At 44.1% G+C, this 18722-nt stretch overlaps 1 protein-coding gene across 2 annotated transcripts; it reads right to left on the minus strand.

Moving 5' to 3' along the window:
- Positions 1-1202: 1202 nt before the first annotated feature.
- rrp1 (ribosomal RNA processing 1) lies at positions 1203-18309 on the minus strand. Of its 2 annotated transcripts, none has more exons than XM_079733887.1 (16): positions 18147-18309; positions 17427-17509; positions 17015-17072; positions 16185-16270; positions 15862-15923; positions 15436-15565; positions 11497-11561; positions 10782-11011; positions 9891-10000; positions 4998-5095; positions 4796-4815; positions 4409-4570; positions 2560-3914; positions 2134-2295; positions 1751-1817; positions 1203-1511 (listed from the first exon to the last, which is right to left on the minus strand). In XM_079733887.1, exons 1-16 carry the CDS (start codon positions 18271-18273, stop codon positions 1315-1317), a joined length of 3012 nt encoding a protein of 1003 aa, XP_079590013.1. In that variant the 5' UTR covers positions 18274-18309; the 3' UTR covers positions 1203-1314. The 2 variants fall into 2 exon arrangements, with proteins under 2 accessions (XP_079590013.1, XP_079590012.1); XM_079733886.1 differs by having other exon boundaries at positions 1751-1820.
- Between the last annotated feature and the right edge of the window lie 413 nt (positions 18310-18722).

Raw genomic sequence — 18722 nt, forward strand, 5'->3', positions numbered from 1 at the left:
TGAGGAGCAATTCCAAAACCGATCATATAGGCTGTTTTATCTTTGCCACACGCAAAACTTGTGGCTATTTGGGAGTCCGTGAACATGCTCGCGAACACTGCCCCTATACCTTCGTTCGAATTGTACGAGTTGTGTTTGGCTGCAGTGTTCAGGCACCAGAGAACCTCAGCCCTGAGGGAAGACATTTGAAATAGTGATGGTAGTAAGGTCTGTCCGTCAATCGCTGCCGAGGTGCCAGCAGGGCTAGTGGCATTTGCTTGTTTTGCCGCGATCCCTGTAGTCCTAGTGCTGCTGCTGCTAGCACCGCAAAACAACGGCATAGAGAGCTGCTCCCCCCTCGCACGAAGCCGCTGCTGGTGAATGCTCGAAGCGTTGGGTGATTTAATCGCTAAAAAAAAAACTAGCAAAAAGCTCGGCATTTTTGCTCGTTCATTTCCCATCAAGGGTTTCAGCCAGTCTTTAAATGTCGGGTCGTCAACCCACGTATGTGAAATTTTGCATTTACCCATTTTCTCAGAGCTAGAAACTCATCCGTACAGAACTCGGAGGGGAAAAGGCGGAAAATGTTGGCGGCGTCACTAAGCAACCAGCAACGCCAGCAAAGTTAGAACATGTAAACACAAATATTAAGAAAAAAAATGGAAACTCATTATATATTGAGGTGGTGATGAAGAATTTACTACCAAGTCAAATTGCGTTTGTTACCTTTTACTACCTTTCAAGGGCCTTAAATTTTATTTTTTACTACCTTTTACTACCGCGCGGACACCCTGAGATAAATGCCGGGGTTCAGTACCTATCCTTAGCTGAGTTAGGGTGGGGGAGAGAAAACAATGGAACAGGCGGAGTGTAGAGCACCAGGGCCACAGTGGCCGATGGGCAGACGATTTTCAGAAGGGCATCAAGGGGGCAACAGAGCAGTAACCACAGCTGTGACATTCCTGTTATCTTGGAATTTGTCGGAATGGGATAGGGGGCCAGCGCCAATAAAAATGGGTTAGCAGATTCATATAGCTCCCAGGCTAGAACAGCAAAACCGGAATAAAAACGGGATTGCAGAGAGAAAAGTTAATCCAGTGTTTGTTCCCTTTTTTTTTTAATGGCTAACTTAGTTCTATATGACAAAATAAAAAGGACAGACACAGAACAAGGTTCAATAAAACAGAACATAAATGCTTTATTAAAATGTAGGCATAGAACATTATAAACGTCAAAAAGGTCTTCTTAATACATTATTTTTCTATCGTTTAGGATGTATACACCGGAAACAGATCAATAGGTTTCTATTGAAAAACAAAACATCCGTACGACACCCTAGAAAAAGTCGTCGGCCGTGGGTCTCCGTTTGGGGGTACCGTTAGGGGATTTCTCGCTGGGTTTTGGGGTCTTCCTGAAGACCGTTGGAGGTGTACTCTTCAACACCCCAAACTTGGGTTTCTGTGTGGGGTCGAAAGGCACTCGCGACGGCCCCTCCGGGCTCAGCAGCAGGCTGCGGTCTGACTTCCTGAACTCTGCGGCGGGGAGAGAAGAGGGGTCTTGACATCAGCAGTGACATTGGCATGGATGCCAGCAGTGACATACGTTTCACATTCCCTGCCTACATACGTGAGCACTATGTGAATAGTTGACGTGCGCGTGTGAAGTTAATCCAGCCTCAAAATGACTGAGCCAAGTCTAAAAACCCATTAAAGAAACCAACGTTATTGAGTCTAATGTGTCAAGAATCCTCCATCAGGTCCTCCTGTTCTACCTGCTGTCTTGTTGTTCTTGAGGCCAAAGGTCACCTTCTTGGCCTCTGATTTTGGAGTCTGGGGCTTCTGCTGAATTGAAAGCACGAGATATAGTTATTTATAAAAAAAAGACCAAACATTATCGGTGCATTCTACATTCCCATTAGAAGCTTTGCATGCTCGTGTAGCTGGTGTAAAAGCAGTATCAATTTTGGAAAAAAAAGCTTTTTCAATTCCAAAAATCCTAATGTTTACAAAAAGGTGTAGGTGATTTTAAGAGGCAATAAGTGTTAACACTAGACCGTCTTCACACATGGAACGCTGGGCGATCAATGATCAGTGTGTGAAATGAGTGTGCAGCCTAAAGTGTGCAGCTTTCCTTTGTGTCTCCTGCAGGCCGTACCTTGGAGCGCGGCGTGCCGGGGGTCCCCTTGGTCTTAAAGAAGAGGGGCACGGGGATGATGGTCTTCTTCTGAAAGCTGATGAGCGCCTTGCCCGGGCTCTTGGGCTTCTTCCCGGGGGACTTGGTGGAACTCAGAGGAGTTGAGGAAGTCTCCACAGCACCCTGGAGACAACAACCATCAATAAACACATAGTTCATCCTTGTCTATATAAATGCATTAGAAAAACCTTGATGTGCGAAACTGCAATTAAACTGTCTTACAGACAGCAGAGAGCATTTTTGTTGGACACCGCATTTGATTGCTGGCCTTCAAATGTAAACTTACATCACATTTGACCATTAGAAAGAGTATAATTACAACAAAACAATCAATGCTTCATATTCTAGTGACTATGGCCAAAGCAATATCGACCGAGTTATAATTACGTTCTGCAGCTTGCTCTTCTTCTTGCTGGCAAGGCCGTTGAGGCTCGCGGCCGCCTCCACCTCGTCCGCCTCAAACTCAAATGTCACCGGGATCTTCCTCTTCTTCTTCTTCTGGGACAGAGGGGTCGCAGGAGTCTCCTGGACCTCTACGACTTCCTTGGCTGGTGCACTCTCCTTCTTCAGTTTCTTCTTTGAGGCCTTCGTTTCTGCTGCGACCAGTGGTGCCATTTGGTCCAGGCTTGGTTCGGCTGCCGTCGGTTCAGAGGCCTCCTTCGTCACGGAGGCCTTAACCTTCTTCTTCCTCTGTGGTACTGGCGTGATGACATCAATGATGTCATCGGAGGGAGATTCTGCTTCCTGTTTGCTGGCGTTTTTCTTGATCTTTTTTGGAGTCACCAAGTCGTTTGTGGGTTGATTTGGGTCACCGACTGCCTCACTCTCCCCCTGACCATCGACCACTACTGCTGATACCTTCTGCTTCTTCTTGGCCGGTGTGGCCGGTGTCTCCGCAGCCTTCTTGGCCGGTGTCTCCGCGGCCTTCTTGGCCGGTGTGGCCGGTGTCTCCGCGGCCTTCTTGGCCGGTGTCTCCGCGGCCTTCTTGGCCGGTGTGGCCGGTGTCTCCGCGGCCTTCTTGGCCGGTGTGGCCGGTGTCTCCGCGGCCTTCTTGGCCGGTGTGCCCGTCTCTGGTGGAGCCTCCAGGATCAGGGTTTCAGCGGTTTCTGTCTGGGCTTCCTCCGCCGGGGCTCGCGTCGTCAGGGATTTGCGTGATCGGCGTTTATTCACCTTTTTCATCGGCTTAGTTTCAACTGTGTCGGCTGTCAAGTCTACCGCCGTCTCGTCGAGCGGGGTGGGTGTGGCCTCAGTTTCCTCAGCAACAGCCTCGACAACAAGACCCTTCTCGTTCTGGTGGGTCATGGTGGCTGGTTCAACAGCAGGGGCGCACCCTGGCTCGGCTGTCCCCACACCGCCCTCTCCCTCCTGGGGAGCTGCTGCTGCTGGTGGTAGCGATAGCGATATCACAGTAGTGATAGACTTTTTCCTCTTCTTCCCTCTTTTGGAGGAGGTTTTTACCGACTCGCTGTCGCCGTCCCCTGTAGCCGGGGGCTCTAATTGGTCAGTTGCTTCTACCGGAGCTTGGGACTGTTCTAATGGGTCTTCTTTGACGGCTTGTGTTTCCACCTGGGCTACCTCTGCCTCAACCCCGGTGGCCACCTCCGCCTCAACCCCGGCCGCCTCAGCTGCATCGCCGCCCGCCTTCTTTTTCCTCTTCTTCCTCTTCTTCTTCCTTGTGGGTTCCTCATCGTCCTTCACAGAGTTCTGATTGTTCTCTCCGTTGATGGACTCCGTTTTCTTCCCTGGAATAAAAGCTGTGGTCAGTTTATAGCAACTGCGAAACTAACATTGACCCCATTTATTTTTACTAATGTTATTTCCTGCCAATATGACACTTTACATGGCTATACTATTCTACTACAACATTGCATCTGCTTCGTTCACAGATTTAAAAAATACTGTTATCACAGTGTAAAGTTAAATACCGCCTCATGTTCAAGAGCTAAAATGGTGGCTTCCCCAACCCCAATTTCAGACCAATATTCAATTCCCTACTGGCAATAGGATAGGAGTTACAATTTATACAGACCTTGTGATCGTCCCCAGAGGGCTAAGCTCGTTATAAATCATCTGAGCATATGGATCCTCCGTATTCTCATGCCTTCACCAGCATAGCAGCTGCTGGCCGTCCTAGCTGAAGGCCACCTGTCCACCCAGCCTTAAGTGTTCTGGGGTGCAGGGCTTACCAAACCCCTTGCTATTTTCAATGATGTTCCAAATGCAAGTACATAATTACCGCTCTTTTTTTTCTTTTTCGCTGCGGGGACCTCCTTCTCCTCTTCCTCTTCTTCATCCGCCTGCCTACGACTCTTCCTCTTCAACCTCTTCCTACTGCCGAACATTTCATCGTCTTCATCTGTGGAGACCTCCTCCGGGTAATCGTCCTGAGGAAAGACCCCTGGAGGGAGGGAGAGACAGCAAGAGAGCGATAGAACAGTATAAGAGAGATTAACACATTGGAGGGGGGAGGGAATGTGAGAGGGGTGGGAGAGTGCCAGGGGATGAAAGAGGGGAAAAGACAGCAGCAGAGGGTCAGTGGACCAAAAAAAACGAATGAATTGCACACACACACACACACACACACACACACACACACACACACACCAGTCTCAGGGAAACTCACCTTCACTCAGGTCCCGCAGTCTGGCATCAACAAAAAACAAGAGATGAATTAATGGATAATAAGGTCATCAATGATTATGTGGAACATTGGTCAACTCCAAAGTTAATTGCGGGCGTTGACTTGAATCTACATTTTAAAATAGATGTTTGGTCTTATTTGACCACTTGGTGTGTTATGGGAAGCAGTTTGCTCTTCTACTTACATTTTGATAATTTTGTAAAGTCTTTGCCTGTTGTGGCTCGGGGAGTTTCCTCGACTGGCAAACTCAAACAGCTTGTCTGCCAGGGCAGCGTAGTCAAACTAAAACAGAGAGAGACACATTGCATAAGGCACAAAAATCTGTCTACACCGAGGATGATAGACATCCCCCCGAAAGACATCAGCCTGGATCAAGAATCATCACTGAGAAACTGCTCTCGAGCAGGTCCTCACGATGAGTGAATAATGGACGGTAGGATCTGGGCGACAGGGAAAAAGTATCACAATAATTATGGAGAATCTTAAACGTATCGATTAAGATCACGACATGCTTATGAATTCAGAATGGCACAAGTAACAGGATCACGACAAGTATATGGAAATGTAATATATGGCCTTGGATTGAAACTTTCTGTTGTTTCAAACCTGATGTTTAAGTAAAGTTATAGTACAACTTTCTGATGTTTCAAACCTCATGTTTAAGTAAAGGTATGATAAAACTCTCTGATGTTTCAAACCTCATGATTTAGAAAACGTATTATACAACTAAATGGTTTCTTTGCATTGAACCTCTTCACACAAGGCCTCTTTCTGAACATAAATAGTTTATCTCCCCAACTACAATGGCTAGAATATATAATCTTGGTACCAGAAGAAAGATAACACTTTGGATACTACCAAGTCTGAGTGAATAAAACCTTCCTCCTGAAGTACATTTCTTGTTTTAGAGTGAATACCACATAGTGCTAGTCCTATTTGACGCATATAAAGTAAAATAGAGCAAAGAGAGATTTTAGTAGATGTAGGTTTACACAGATTCTCAAACTCAGTACAATAAATCCATTGCAAAAATAACAAACATGATGAGACACAAACAGATTGATATCTCAACAAAGTATTGTTGAATTATGACATTTACTTCCGTTAGGTGAAGCTCAATAGAACTGAATGACGTCAAACCAAACCATCGCACGTGCACCAGTCGACCACCAGATGGCGACAAAGGATTTTTTCCAACTTAAAGGTCCCATGGCATGCTACTTTAATATAGATATTAGTGGGCCCCAAACAGTATTTGAAGACGTTCCGAAATTCAGCCGTGGTGCAGAATTACAGCCACTACGGGCCAGTCGCACATGTAGCTTTAATGCAAATGAAGAGGAGAGAGGCGGGTCAAGGAGGAGGGTGGGGGTGTGGCCCTGAGCAGCTTGCAGCCACGGTACCATGCGCTCTGTTTACAGTGGAGGTATCGCAAGGGCGAGGCGAACACAGCCTTTAGCCGTGTTCTGTAAATATTCTAGAACACACGGGAGTCCTGGAGCTCTATATCTAAATAATATATTATACATAGATATCTATATCATATACATATTATCTCGGCCAAAAGCTGTGTGAGCCTCCAGATGATATTTTGAATCTCAAACGACCACGTCGGGTCCTCCGACGTCTTTGGTTCTTCCACGTCCACATCAATCTGAAGTAGACTGAACCACGACATGGAGGAGAAAGGGATTGTTGCCCGCGATTGTTGACCGCGGTTGTCTCCCGCCGGAGCCTCGCTGCCGAGGGACCACCGCCTTGGCAGCGGTCAGCGCTTAGGCACCACCGCCTCCTGCAGCGCCGAGGCGGTGGTCCCTCGGCAGCGGGAAGCGTGGCTCAAGCGGGAGACATTCGCGCCAACAATCCCTTTCTCCTCCATGTCGTGGTTCATGTACTTCAGGGAGTCAAAGCAAAAGTTCCTTTCCCCCCAATTCATTCTCAACCATGGCTGAGATAATCCCCACTACAAGTCTCGTTGTGGAAATAGCAGAGACGAGAGTCCGACGTGTTACGCGCCATAACCATAACACCAACAGCAGAACGGTTATCCAAATAACAAGGAAGTGTATGAATCACAAACGACTTCTTCGGGTTCTCTGGTTCATCCACATCAATCTGAAGTAGTAGACTGAACCGCACGGTGCCTGCTGCCTGGCAGTGGTGCCACGCGGCAACCGGCGGCAGGCAGCATGTCGCAGTTCATGTACTTCAGGGAGTCGAACGCCAATGTTCCTTTCCCCCAATTCCTACCATGGCTGAGATAACAGATAATCTTGTTGTGGAAATACAAGAGATGTCAAAGAACCGACGTGTTATGCGCCATAACACCAACAGCAAACACTTGCGTTACAGTGTGTGTAAACACACACACACACACACACACACACACACACAATCCTTTATGACGACATATGGGACCACATTCCAAATCAGCGCGCTTGAGCCTCCGTTTTTTCCGAAGGCGAGCAGAACACATAGTGCTTGTTTTACACCGAACGCAAGTTTTAGCCACTGGGGGGCCATAGGCAGGCTAGGGGAACTCATGTTTATGTTAGAAAACCTCATAAAGTGAGTTTTACATGCCATAGGACCTTTAAGGCAATTATAATATAAATAATCGGCAACAGTGCACCCCACTCTACCCGGTAGCCTAAATAAACCCGAGTGCTGTTTTGAGGAAGTCAGAGGGTTTCAGATCTGCTCATGATCCGAGTCGGATTCAGAAATTGCAGCGATCAATGTAATGTTGGTCACACCAGACGAGCCAACGAGCGTCACGATGGGCAGTATTGACTCAGTTTAATGTAACGCTTAGCAATGTATGATACAGTGAAGCATGCCAAGGTGGTCATTTACACCTTAAATCCAGAGGGATTAATTCATTATTTTACAATCAACATCTTAAAAAAAAGGTTTCTGAGGAAATAAACCCTTCAAAACGGCCTGCATCCGAATACTCATACTTGACTGCTATATAGTAGGCATTTTGTAGTATGTCACAAATATAGCGCGTCCGAATGCTCAGTACGCATTGTGTAGTAGGCAAAAAGTTTCCGAATGCGTACTACCGCCACAGTATACAACGGTAGGTCACTACTCTATCCCACAATTCAGCCGGAGGCTGGTAACCGAAGAAGAAGAACGACGCGGTGAAAAATAAATTTAAAAAAGAAAAATCTGTAAATTATCGCAGGTGACTTTAATTTTGCCGGCATCTGATGTGCAGCGCACAGAGGGGAAAATACGTGATCTCCAAACATCCGGTGGCGTTCGGAGGCGTTCTACGCATAGCTGTAGAACGTACTACATTAACGGTCAAGTAGTAGACACTGAACAGAAATAGTATATACTTAGTACTCGGATGCACCCTTAGTGTTGGAATGTGAATGGTTGAATGAAAGAAGGCCCTTTGTCAGCCTATCAGACTGCTGCAGTTGTTGGGAAGGAAAATGCCATGAGCCCTGTTATTGGTGGCGCCGCTATAATTTCACAGGAGGTAATTCTCTCAATGAGAGAAATTTCAAATGACATTAAAGTTTACCAATCTAAATAGGTGGGATTTGCCATCGCTAACTTTATCACAAGTTCTGCCCGCTGTGAGGGAAACAAATCCAATAAACTGGATATAAGCTTATGAGCGTGATTTGGTTTACTTCACGATGCCAGCCGCCGCCTGTAACAGAACTGCTAGTGAGGAGGACATATAGTTGATTTATTATTTAAGCCGTTTTGTAGGTCAACTTTTAATGAAAGGTTAAAGTGACCGGGAAGACCCACACAAGAGCTAAAAATGGTTTAGAAAACAAATCTCCATCAACGATCACGATACCCGTGGATGAATTGTTCAGCAAGGATATCCATCTCTCTCGATAGAAATCTCTATATAGAGAGATAGATCCATCTACCTCTATATTCTACTAAACTAAGTGCACACACAGCTTGTGTGATGACGCGATTATTCGTCAGGATTTTTTGCTCAACGAAGCACAGCTGTGCTTTAACAACAGATATGTAAGGGATAATGTATAGAACGCCGGTCATTATCGGGAAAATAAGCCCCGACAGGGCGAACAGGACACCGACGCGCAGTGGAGGTGTCTTGCTTCGCCCTGAAGGGGCTTATTTTTTTTTTTACAATTTATTTGTAACCATGATTCAGTGTTGATCAGCAGAGAAATAGTCCTGCCTGTTTGAAACCTAGGGAACCCGGGGGAGACGTTTCCTCCAGGGCCGATGCTCTCGGGGGCAACACCCTTCACTTTGACCGGCAGTGGCTCTGCTAATAGGTCGGAATATGGCCGGAATGAACCGATTCTTGACTGGACTCGTTCATTACTTCACTAAACTGACCCGCACGCTACCGCTCGCTCTCCTCGCTCGTTCACTCACTTGCTGATTTCACACACACACACACACACACACACACACACACACACACACACACACACACACACACACACACACACACACACACACACACACACACACACACACACACACACACACACAGCCAGTGATATGCGTACGATACTTTCTCGTGCTCACGAGAAACGTTAAAAATATTTTTTTTAACCCATGTCCCTTTACAGGTCCCATACTCTCTACCACCATGTTTTTGTTCAAAGTTTGTTGTGATGTGTAACGTGGGTGGGAGAACACTGCGTACATGTAAGGGGTGGGATTGAGCAGCTGAACATGGCTGGTAGGCTCAGAGACCAGCGGTCGGCCTTATAAAATAGCGCTCGCAAGGCAACATCAAAATAATATGTAATATACCGGTATGGCGATATTGTCTCAACTACATATCTCCTTCAAAAATATACCGGTATAAATTTTACTACCAGTATATCGCCTAGTCCTACTCTGACCCTCCCTGGTCAGTGCCATTATTGGGACATGTGCACTTGAATTTATTCTCATGATGGGATTTCATGTTATTCGATTTACGTTTTGGCAGTCGACCATAGGGTGCAAGTGCGCACTTGTACACTAGGGTGTGTTTGCGCTTAGGGTGGTGGTGTGAGTGTGCCGAGTGCTTCACGTTGGTGAGCGTGTATTCGTGCGTCAGCATCCTTACCTGCAGCACAGGTTCTGATCCTTCATCGTCGGGAAGCTCTGTGTCCGAGACCTCCGACGACTGACCATCATCCTCCTCCTCCTCCTCTTCGTCTACCTTTGATTTAGTTCCTACAGAGGAGAAACCAGTTATCAACTCACAGGAAGTCAGAACTTGATGCACGTAAGGGTCTAACATATACTGTCTAACGGTATACTATTTCCTTCAGTTCCACCCAGCGAACAGCTGAACTGAATAAAAAAAACAACTCACCCCCCTGCTAGACTGGGCACGAGCAACAGTTCTTTATTGCAAAGTAAACAGGCACAAAGGGATATTATATTAACGCCGCTTCTCGATGACGTTAATATCATAAGCTGCGTCCTCCATGCTGATGGAGAGCACTGACTCAAGATAAGCATTGCACTACTGTACGTGAACATAGGTTGCTTTTGATAACATGAAGGTGTGCAGCTGTACAGTTTAGTTTTGGATACCAACTTTCTATGAAAAGGGTGATAGCGTATTTTATGTCATTGACCAGGGAAACTTATTTCTCTAAAACACACCCACTTATAATCCCCCTCATCCGCGAACAGCCATTCGCTACTGTATTCATCACTTACATTAAAAAGTAAAACTCCAGTATAATTTAATCCTCTAAATACATTGGATGGTGCATAAGCTCGTCTTGACTGGGAAATATAGGTTGGGTATGAATAAAGTATGAATATAATGCATATTCACATCGCGGCTGATGGGCGTGTAGACTTTATTATTCATCAGGCTTGACGTGAGAAAAGCATTTCACATGCAGGTAGGCCGAGGCGAGAAGGGTGAGATCAGTTTGAATAGTTGCTACTACCACAGATCTGCGACAATGGTGAGAAACCCTTGATCTCCCGGGCTTACCATTGAACTGTTTCCCCTTTGGTTTCTCTTTGGATTTCTTTCCAACAGGTTGGCCCTTGATCTTCTCTTCCTCCTCATCATCATCATCATCATCTTGCTCGGCATGACCAGAGTCGGAGTCTGAGTGCTCAGCGGACTTCATCTCCCTGAACAGGTCCTCGATGGCGAAGGGAGCCTGGTCAATGATGGTGCTGAAGATGCTGTTGCAGATGGCCTTGAACAGGGTGTTGCTGAGAAGGGAACACAGGCGTTACAACAGAGAACTTGGTCTCCATTCACAGCTCTGGCCTTAGTGCTCAGTACCCATACAAATATGCAATGGTTTTCAGTAAGTCTTATTTGATGCACTGATAAAACCAACTCAAAATAAAATTATTACTATTCTATTTATATATTTATTGAACAAGGCAGATACTGAGTGTACAACTAGCAAACCTAAAGAGACTGAGAAGGTCAACAGAAAAAAGAAAGAAAGGTAGCCCCAGAACAATTGATTACATTCATACGACCGCACCTTTAATTTCAGGATCATAAAATCCTGAATTTTTTTGCCATGTCAAACGAAATTTGCAACCAATTATTCTAAAGAAAAGCCAGCAATGACTGACCAGAAGTTACAATTATCAAAGAATAGTAGAGTGAAAGAAGAAACAAGAATAAGACATTTTGATGTTAACAGTAACTCTAGCACATTTTATAAATGGTAAAAACTTACTCCTTGGTTTTGGCCACAATTTTGCAGTAGGGAATGATGAGGGTGAGATTTTGCTCGGCATTGAGCTGCAGAGAGGAGAGAACAGGAGGAGGTCCACGCTATTAATTTCCGCCTGAGTTCAAGTTGAATTCCCTCCTGAGCCAGTCATTATTACGGTTAAAGTAATTATTACACCACAGTAATAGTAAGCCGAGTTTACAAGATGATGTGCTACATGAAGGTCGTAGTGTAGTGGATATATGTAGGCGGTGGCCGATGAAGGCTAACATTTGAATCAAAGCAGTGCAATTAGCTCCATACAAGGGGACAATGGTTACATGGAACTAGTCAGTTACCCTATCACAGATCATAAACATTTGTGCAGAATTTGGATCAAAGAATAATTATAATTTGGGAATTACTTGTCTTTATTCAATTCCAAGTACCAAGTTTTGTAATTTTATATGTGAAAAATAAATAATATTATTAAAGTAAGGAAATAATAAAGGATTAAAAAGACATCTTTGAAATATAATGTCCTTTGGTGCCCGACCACATACCAAACCAAATGAGCTATTTGACAAAGGAAATGGATTCTGTGTACAGTAATCTAGGTATATCACACATCCACACTGACTTCGGTTTATCAGCAACGTGGGTACAACTCACAGGTACAACGACTAGAGGAAAGGGGATGAAATCTATTTGGGAAATGAGTGTCCGGTCTGAAGGGCACCGAGGGAAGCGAGGACATGCGAGCAAACAGAAGAGGGCCGTTAGAGGGGGGCTGTTAGTCGGCAGGTAGGTGAGAGCTGTGGTCACAGTTTGGGTCGAATCAACCTCTTCTTTTGATTCTCCTTTGACAACTTACAAGAGAGCAGTGGTTGGGGAGGGAAGACGAGATAAGAAAATGAAGGCAAGTAATTCCACCATAAGGGATTTAATTAGCAGAGAGAACTGGACTCTCCATATAGATATAAGGAGATGATTTTATCCAAAGTAACTTTGCGAATACAGAAGGAAATAATTTATGAGCGTTAGACATCTTGCTCAAGGACGCTGCGCCATCGGTGGATTGAAACCAGCACACGGTGTGTCCCGGTATCTGGTGTCAGCATGATATGTCAGCGGTTCCAAACCTTTTTTACACCACGGACCGGTACTATGTCAGACAATATTTGGCGGACCGGTGTGACACTGTATTCTGTTACCATCATAAAGTGTGACACCAGGGCTCGCTGTTGCATATTTTCTGCAACATGCGCGACTGTAAAACACTACTAATAAACAATTTATCGCCATCACTGTCAGAATGGGTATATTTGTTTTTGAGACCAAAGAAGTTTGAGTCAAGACAAAATCGAATGGACGTTCAGGACCGAGACAGAAATAATAATAAAGTACAATGCTAGACAGTATATTTTCTATTTTAAGATGATAATTTTGCACTATTTGTCATGATCAAAGCGCAAGTGCAGTGTAACCACACTGTAGGATCAAATAAGCTATATTGTTTACTTTAAATATAGCCATTTCACTTAAAGGGGCCTATTATGCCCCTTTTCACTGTTTATTTAATTTGTTTGACCTCATAGAATTGATTTACAACAATAAAGGGTTGTCTAGCACATAATTTTTTCTCCTACTTTTATGAGTATTACAACCCCTATGAGAAACATCTCATAGGGGTTTCTCCCTGTTGCTTAGAATTTTGAGGCATTTAGAATCTTGGTGCTGACAGGGTGCTGACGTCTCTTCAGGCACTGTCACTCTGTCTACTATGGCTTCAGTGCTACCGTACCAATTTGAGCCTGAGTCGGACCCCGAAAACGATAATGGAGCGGACGACGCTAATGACGAGCGCGATGTTAGTCGTAGAATGGACGAGGACATTTCACAGTAGTAAGTTTTGGTTAATGCTATTATACACACACGCGATTTATCACGTATTTAGCCCAGCTTTTCTGACTTAGCTTGCGGCTAGTAGACTACTCGTACTATTCAAGCGTCCGTAACAAGCTTTTTATGTCCCGACATCGCATATTGCTGACTACTTTTGTCCGTCAAAATACACCGTTATAACTTATAACATCTCTACTACCTAGGTGCACCTGTGGGAATTGTGTCACTATGCCCAACGAAGTGGAGAACGTCTGCTGTAGAGATATCCCAAAGGTAAAACTGATGAGCTTTAGGCTAAGCTACACCGTTTGTTGAGAATGATCTCATGTCATATATCAATCATCTTCGGAGGATGAGATATATATATATACACACACACACTCATCCACAGAAGATGAGTAGCCTACCAGACACCACAAAACCTTATAAGTAACTTCTAGTAAACTGTGTTGCATGTTTAGATCATCTCTACCATATAGCAACAGTAATACCAGTCCACTTGTGATGGAAAACGAGTAATCTCACCTTTCTCCTCACCTATTTGCTGTAGTACAAGCCAACTGTACCATGTTTGTTATGTGAAGTCATTAGTGATGCCATTTTTTGTAAATAACAATCCTACTCGAATAGATGTTGCTTCAGCAATACCAGCTACGAGAAATCTCACCTGTTCACTGATGTCTCAGCCATTTATTTACTGTATAACAATCATTGTTATGTAGAACTAATCAGTGATTTAAAAAAATGGTCAATAAAAGTATGACTGGAAAACAGATGTTGCTTCCTGAATCTGAATTGTCCTATATAGTCATGTTGTACTCTGATGTCAAGGTCACTTTACACAGTACTTATTGAGTCTTATTGTATTTATTAGGTAAGACGAATGAGCCAAGTGCCAGAATCAATAACCTGCATGACACAACATCATGGCCTAGAGCCTGTGTGTCTAAACACATACAGTCTACAAAATATCTACAATATTTACAAGTATGATTATGGACCTGTGAGGCACACAACAGATGAATAGTAAGTAATTTTGGCTGTAAGCTCCTACTAAACAAAACCAAAGCAATATTATACTATTTATATTATTATGCGATTTGAATCAATTTACCATTATAAGAAAAACAAAATAAAACTATTAGACTGCGAGCTACGGGGCCTTACCGTGCACCCCCACCTCACAACGAAGCCAACTATTTTTTTTTAAATAATTTATACAGATAATATATAAATAGTATATGTCTTTCTGTCCATCTACTTCTCTACTCAAACTCTGTTTTGCAATCTGATCCATTCCCCCCGACCCCAGCGTGCCCAAGAACACAGCAAAGGGTGATTGATGATGCTCTCCCATTGACTCCCAGCAAAAGTACATGCTTACGTCACCATGTACCGAAAGTAAAAGAAAGCCGCAGAGAGAATCCCAACGAGCCGTTTCTAGGCAGCTCGATAAAAGTGATTTGCGGTCATTTACTCTCCCTTGTGGAAATTTTGTGGTATTGTAACTTTGCCAACCATTTATATACCCAAAAACATATGTAAAGCGCAATAGGAGAAGGAAAAAACGGTAAAGCATAATAGGACCCCTTTAAGTCACATAAAGTTGAAGCAAATGAAAACTATGACAGCCTGCAGAGCTTGTGGACAGAGATGTGTTGTGGCAGGCGTACGATTGGTTACCAGTTGGCCAACGTCAATGCCTGTTCTATTTTGAAATAACTAAACCAATCCCGTCTTCTGAACAAGCTTGCTTAATCAATGATTTGGTTGAGTTACTTTTCAAGGCAGCAATGAAATGAAAATAAGACAAGAAATTCAAAGGCGGCATCAACTTCACAATCTCCATACATCCACACAAAGCTTTATCCTACACAATTATCCCTACCTTGTTTTATGAGCCCCAAGCGGTGAATACAAGTAATACCAGTGTTTAAAGGCAGTTATACTGGTGTCAAAATTTGATGCTGTTACATGCCCAGCAAGTAGCATACTTTGCTTTGGAATCCAACACCCTAGTTGCTACTCTTTCTTTTCTCATTGTGTTTGCGCGTTTACCTCGTCTGAGCCAACCCGTGCCAGCTCCGTCAGGTAGAGATCGAGGATGTGGTACTGCAGGCCAGAAGGTGCTGTGCCATTGCCCTGAAGCACCTGGGAGGTCAGCATCTCCAAGAATCTGTTGACCAAGCTGAGAAACCGTAGCGGAGACCACCGTCACTAGCCAGGCTACCAGTGGTGCATGTTCTTTAAATAACAGTTCTCAACCATCAGCTGGATTTACACTTCAACACCAAGCACATCTGCCAACATCCACAACAAAATGCAGTCTACAACACTAATCCTCGCAGAGCTGCATGCATTTATCAGAGCCGGGATGATCCTATGGAACATCTAGCCGTGACTGCCCTAACATTTTGGTTTAAAGTTGTTCATTGTGCATCCAATGATGGGACTTTAAAAAAATAACAAAAATAAAAAACATACCTGGCCTCCCACTCCCTCTTCTTCAGCATCTCAAACGTCTGCCTGAATACAAAACGCACCAGCTGCCAAAGACAAAACGAAGGATGGTGTTAGAATAACAAGCGACTCACTTCACCTGGTAAACAATGTCCTTTGCTCAGTATTTTTAAGAGTAGATATTGTTAGATGATTTTGAGAATGTCAAGCTATTCATCACAATCAACCTAACTTAACACAACTCGAAACTGAACATTTCAAAGCACGCCTGAACAATGTTTGGCCTTGACGGCTTAGATTATCCAAAAAGGAATGGAGTGAAACAGTTGCATTGAGCCCATACTTACTTGGTAGAACTTGTCCATTCGTAACCTGTCGATGCCAGTCCATTCTCTTTTGACAGTCTGCAGGAAGGCTTCCAGGTACAAAAACTCTGCATACAATTAAAGAGGAGTTAAACCATTTCAGTAACTTGTCCACTACAGAAGATGTTGACAACAATAAAGTAAATACTTTCCAAGGCATGAATGGCACTTAAATATGCCTAACATAAGGTCCACGAACAGACCAAAAACAGACTTATTCATGATGTAACAGAGGGTAAGCTAACACCTAAAGTGGATGATAATGTGGTGCTACACCACTGAGAACCTAAATACACCTGTGCTGTGTTCCAATTTCCATACTATCCGTACTTACTAGCCTTAGTTTGACTACGTAGGGCGTTCCAATTCAGATTGGGCGAAAATAAGTGTACTGAAAGGACCCGGATGGTGCACTCAAAATGGTCAAATCGCGAAGTGTGGATCGATGTACACTTTTCGCACTCAACGGCAGCCATCTTAGCTACGTAGCGGAAGAGGGCGGAACAACGCTGACATTTGAAAATTAACGCACTTAGTGAGTGCGGATAGTGTACTACATTTAAGTGTACTCATGGAAGTATGGATATTGGAACACAGCACTGGTTCATGTAATGACAATAAGCCACATTACTATGCTGGGAAAGTTTTGCCTGGGGCTGGTTTAAAACATCTTATAACCCGTTTTCACAACGTTTAAGACTTTCTCTGACAGTCCAATCATACAACCACAAAACTATTACAACATATCCTAAATTATTTTACAGATTTAACAGACATTTAATGGCTTATGAATTGAAATGAATGCAACTTACGTCCATCTGCGCTTTGGAAGCAGTGAAACAGACTTGAGATCTGATTTGAAAGCTCCTCCTAGGGTTCAACCAAATAAGCAAAGATTAGTAATATTTAAGTTTAGAAGTTTCTAAAAGATGAGGTGGGACTTGTGGAAGTACGAAACTGACCCTTTTCATTATGTCCAACTCTTGAGTGACATTCCAAGTACTTATTTTTCTGTGTTCCTATTTATTTCATTTTACTTTACATGTACTACAGCAGTGACCCCAAGAGTGCCTCAATACATGTCCCATATAAAAATAAATGTGGGCGTTGTAAAATATGCATTATAAGACACAAATTATAAATTATCTTAAAGGGGGTGATTAACTTGGACAAATCTGAATTGTCACTGCTCCTTAGTTCAGACAGTAATAGCTCCGCTTGTACCTGTAGGAGTGGTTTGTCCTGCATCCACAGGCAGTAGAACAGCCCCTTCCATAGCTTCAGTAGCTCCTCACTGCTAAACCCACCTGCAGACAGGACATTCGACAGGACATAACATTGGGATCCATCTTAGTATCAAGTGACTTGCTGCACTAAAAGAACAACCAGTTAAACTGTTGATCCCCTGTGATCACAACACCTGGTGATCACGATCTAGGCGCTTTTGAAGGTATGCGCATCTGAATGCATTACGACAACATCAAACAGCTATACAAGCAACTTGCACAGATGGCATGACATCTCTATACAGTAGGACTCTACACATTACTTCGTGGTACGGTACGGTAACGGTTCAGAGCTAACAGCATCATAACGCAATCCGGATGCGCGTCGTACCTTATAGGATACAGAAGATGACGAACGTCCAGAGAAGTGAACCATACTATTCATATAATCATTTTTTTTCAGAATGCCAAGGCCGCCACATGCGTTTAATCCCATGTGGACGAGCAACGTTGCTGCTACCTTAGCATCTGACAATCACACAATAAATCACCACCATGCGTTGTGCTTCGCCTATATTAGCTACGTGTCAGTTACGTTATTATTGTCTATTAGCCTTCATAAAAAAAACCTAGTTCCATACAGTTACACATTGTCTATGACGTGCGTGAGCGCTGGTTAGCTTGGCAGAGCTAACTATGATCCACGCAGGTGACCTACCTTTACTCTTATGGGACCTGACGATGATGTATTTCCTCAGCTTCTTTATGGCCTTGGATCGAATCGGCTTCTCGTTGGAAGCCAATCTTTGAGCGAACTGGATTTCTGGTTCTTGTAGCGCCGCCATGTCTCCACTTCTTGCCGTGGAAGCACTCTCCAGGCTTTCTTTTTTTTTTTACTCCACCGCACACGTTTTCCACCCGGCGCAGATTGATGACGAAACATACACGTGTTTTTTAGACAGTGTTGCCAGATTGGGCGGGAAATATGTCCCAATCTGGCAACATTGGCCATAGATAAGGTAAGGCCACACTGAACGCGTAGAAAATCGGCATTTTTGCAAAGGGAACCATTGGTTTAGGCGCGTAGATGCGCTCACGGTGCGCAAAGGTTCGTTCACACCAAACGCGAAGGGGCGACAAGATCTCATTCAAAGCGAATCGGGCGAATTATTCGCTAGAGAAAACCTGCAACAAGTTTTGATTTGTCGCGCCACACTTTCGCCCTGCACAGGCGAGCGCGTTCACGAGGGTTTGTAGCGCGACAAATACGCTCGAGTTGAAATATTTCAACTTT

Source organism: Pollachius pollachius (genome assembly GCF_949987615.1).
Source record: "Pollachius pollachius genome assembly, chromosome: 3".
Classification (NCBI taxonomy): domain Eukaryota; kingdom Metazoa; phylum Chordata; class Actinopteri; order Gadiformes; family Gadidae; genus Pollachius; species Pollachius pollachius.

What these genes read in the sequence shown, in the direction of transcription:
- rrp1 (XM_079733886.1), bottom strand. Translation starts at nt 18,273, where the DNA reads ATGGCGGCGCTACAAGAACCAGAAATCCAGTTCGCTCAAAGATTGGCT. An exon ending in GATCAGAACCTGTGCTGCAG is followed by an intron (nt 5,096 to 9,890) that starts GTAAGGATGCTG and finishes TCTCTGTTTTAG; the next exon opens with TTTGACTACGCTGCCCTGGC. An exon ending in ACTGCGGGACCTGAGTGAAG is followed by an intron (nt 4,571 to 4,795) that starts GTGAGTTTCCCT and finishes CCCTCCCTCCAG; the next exon opens with GGGTCTTTCCTCAGGACGAT.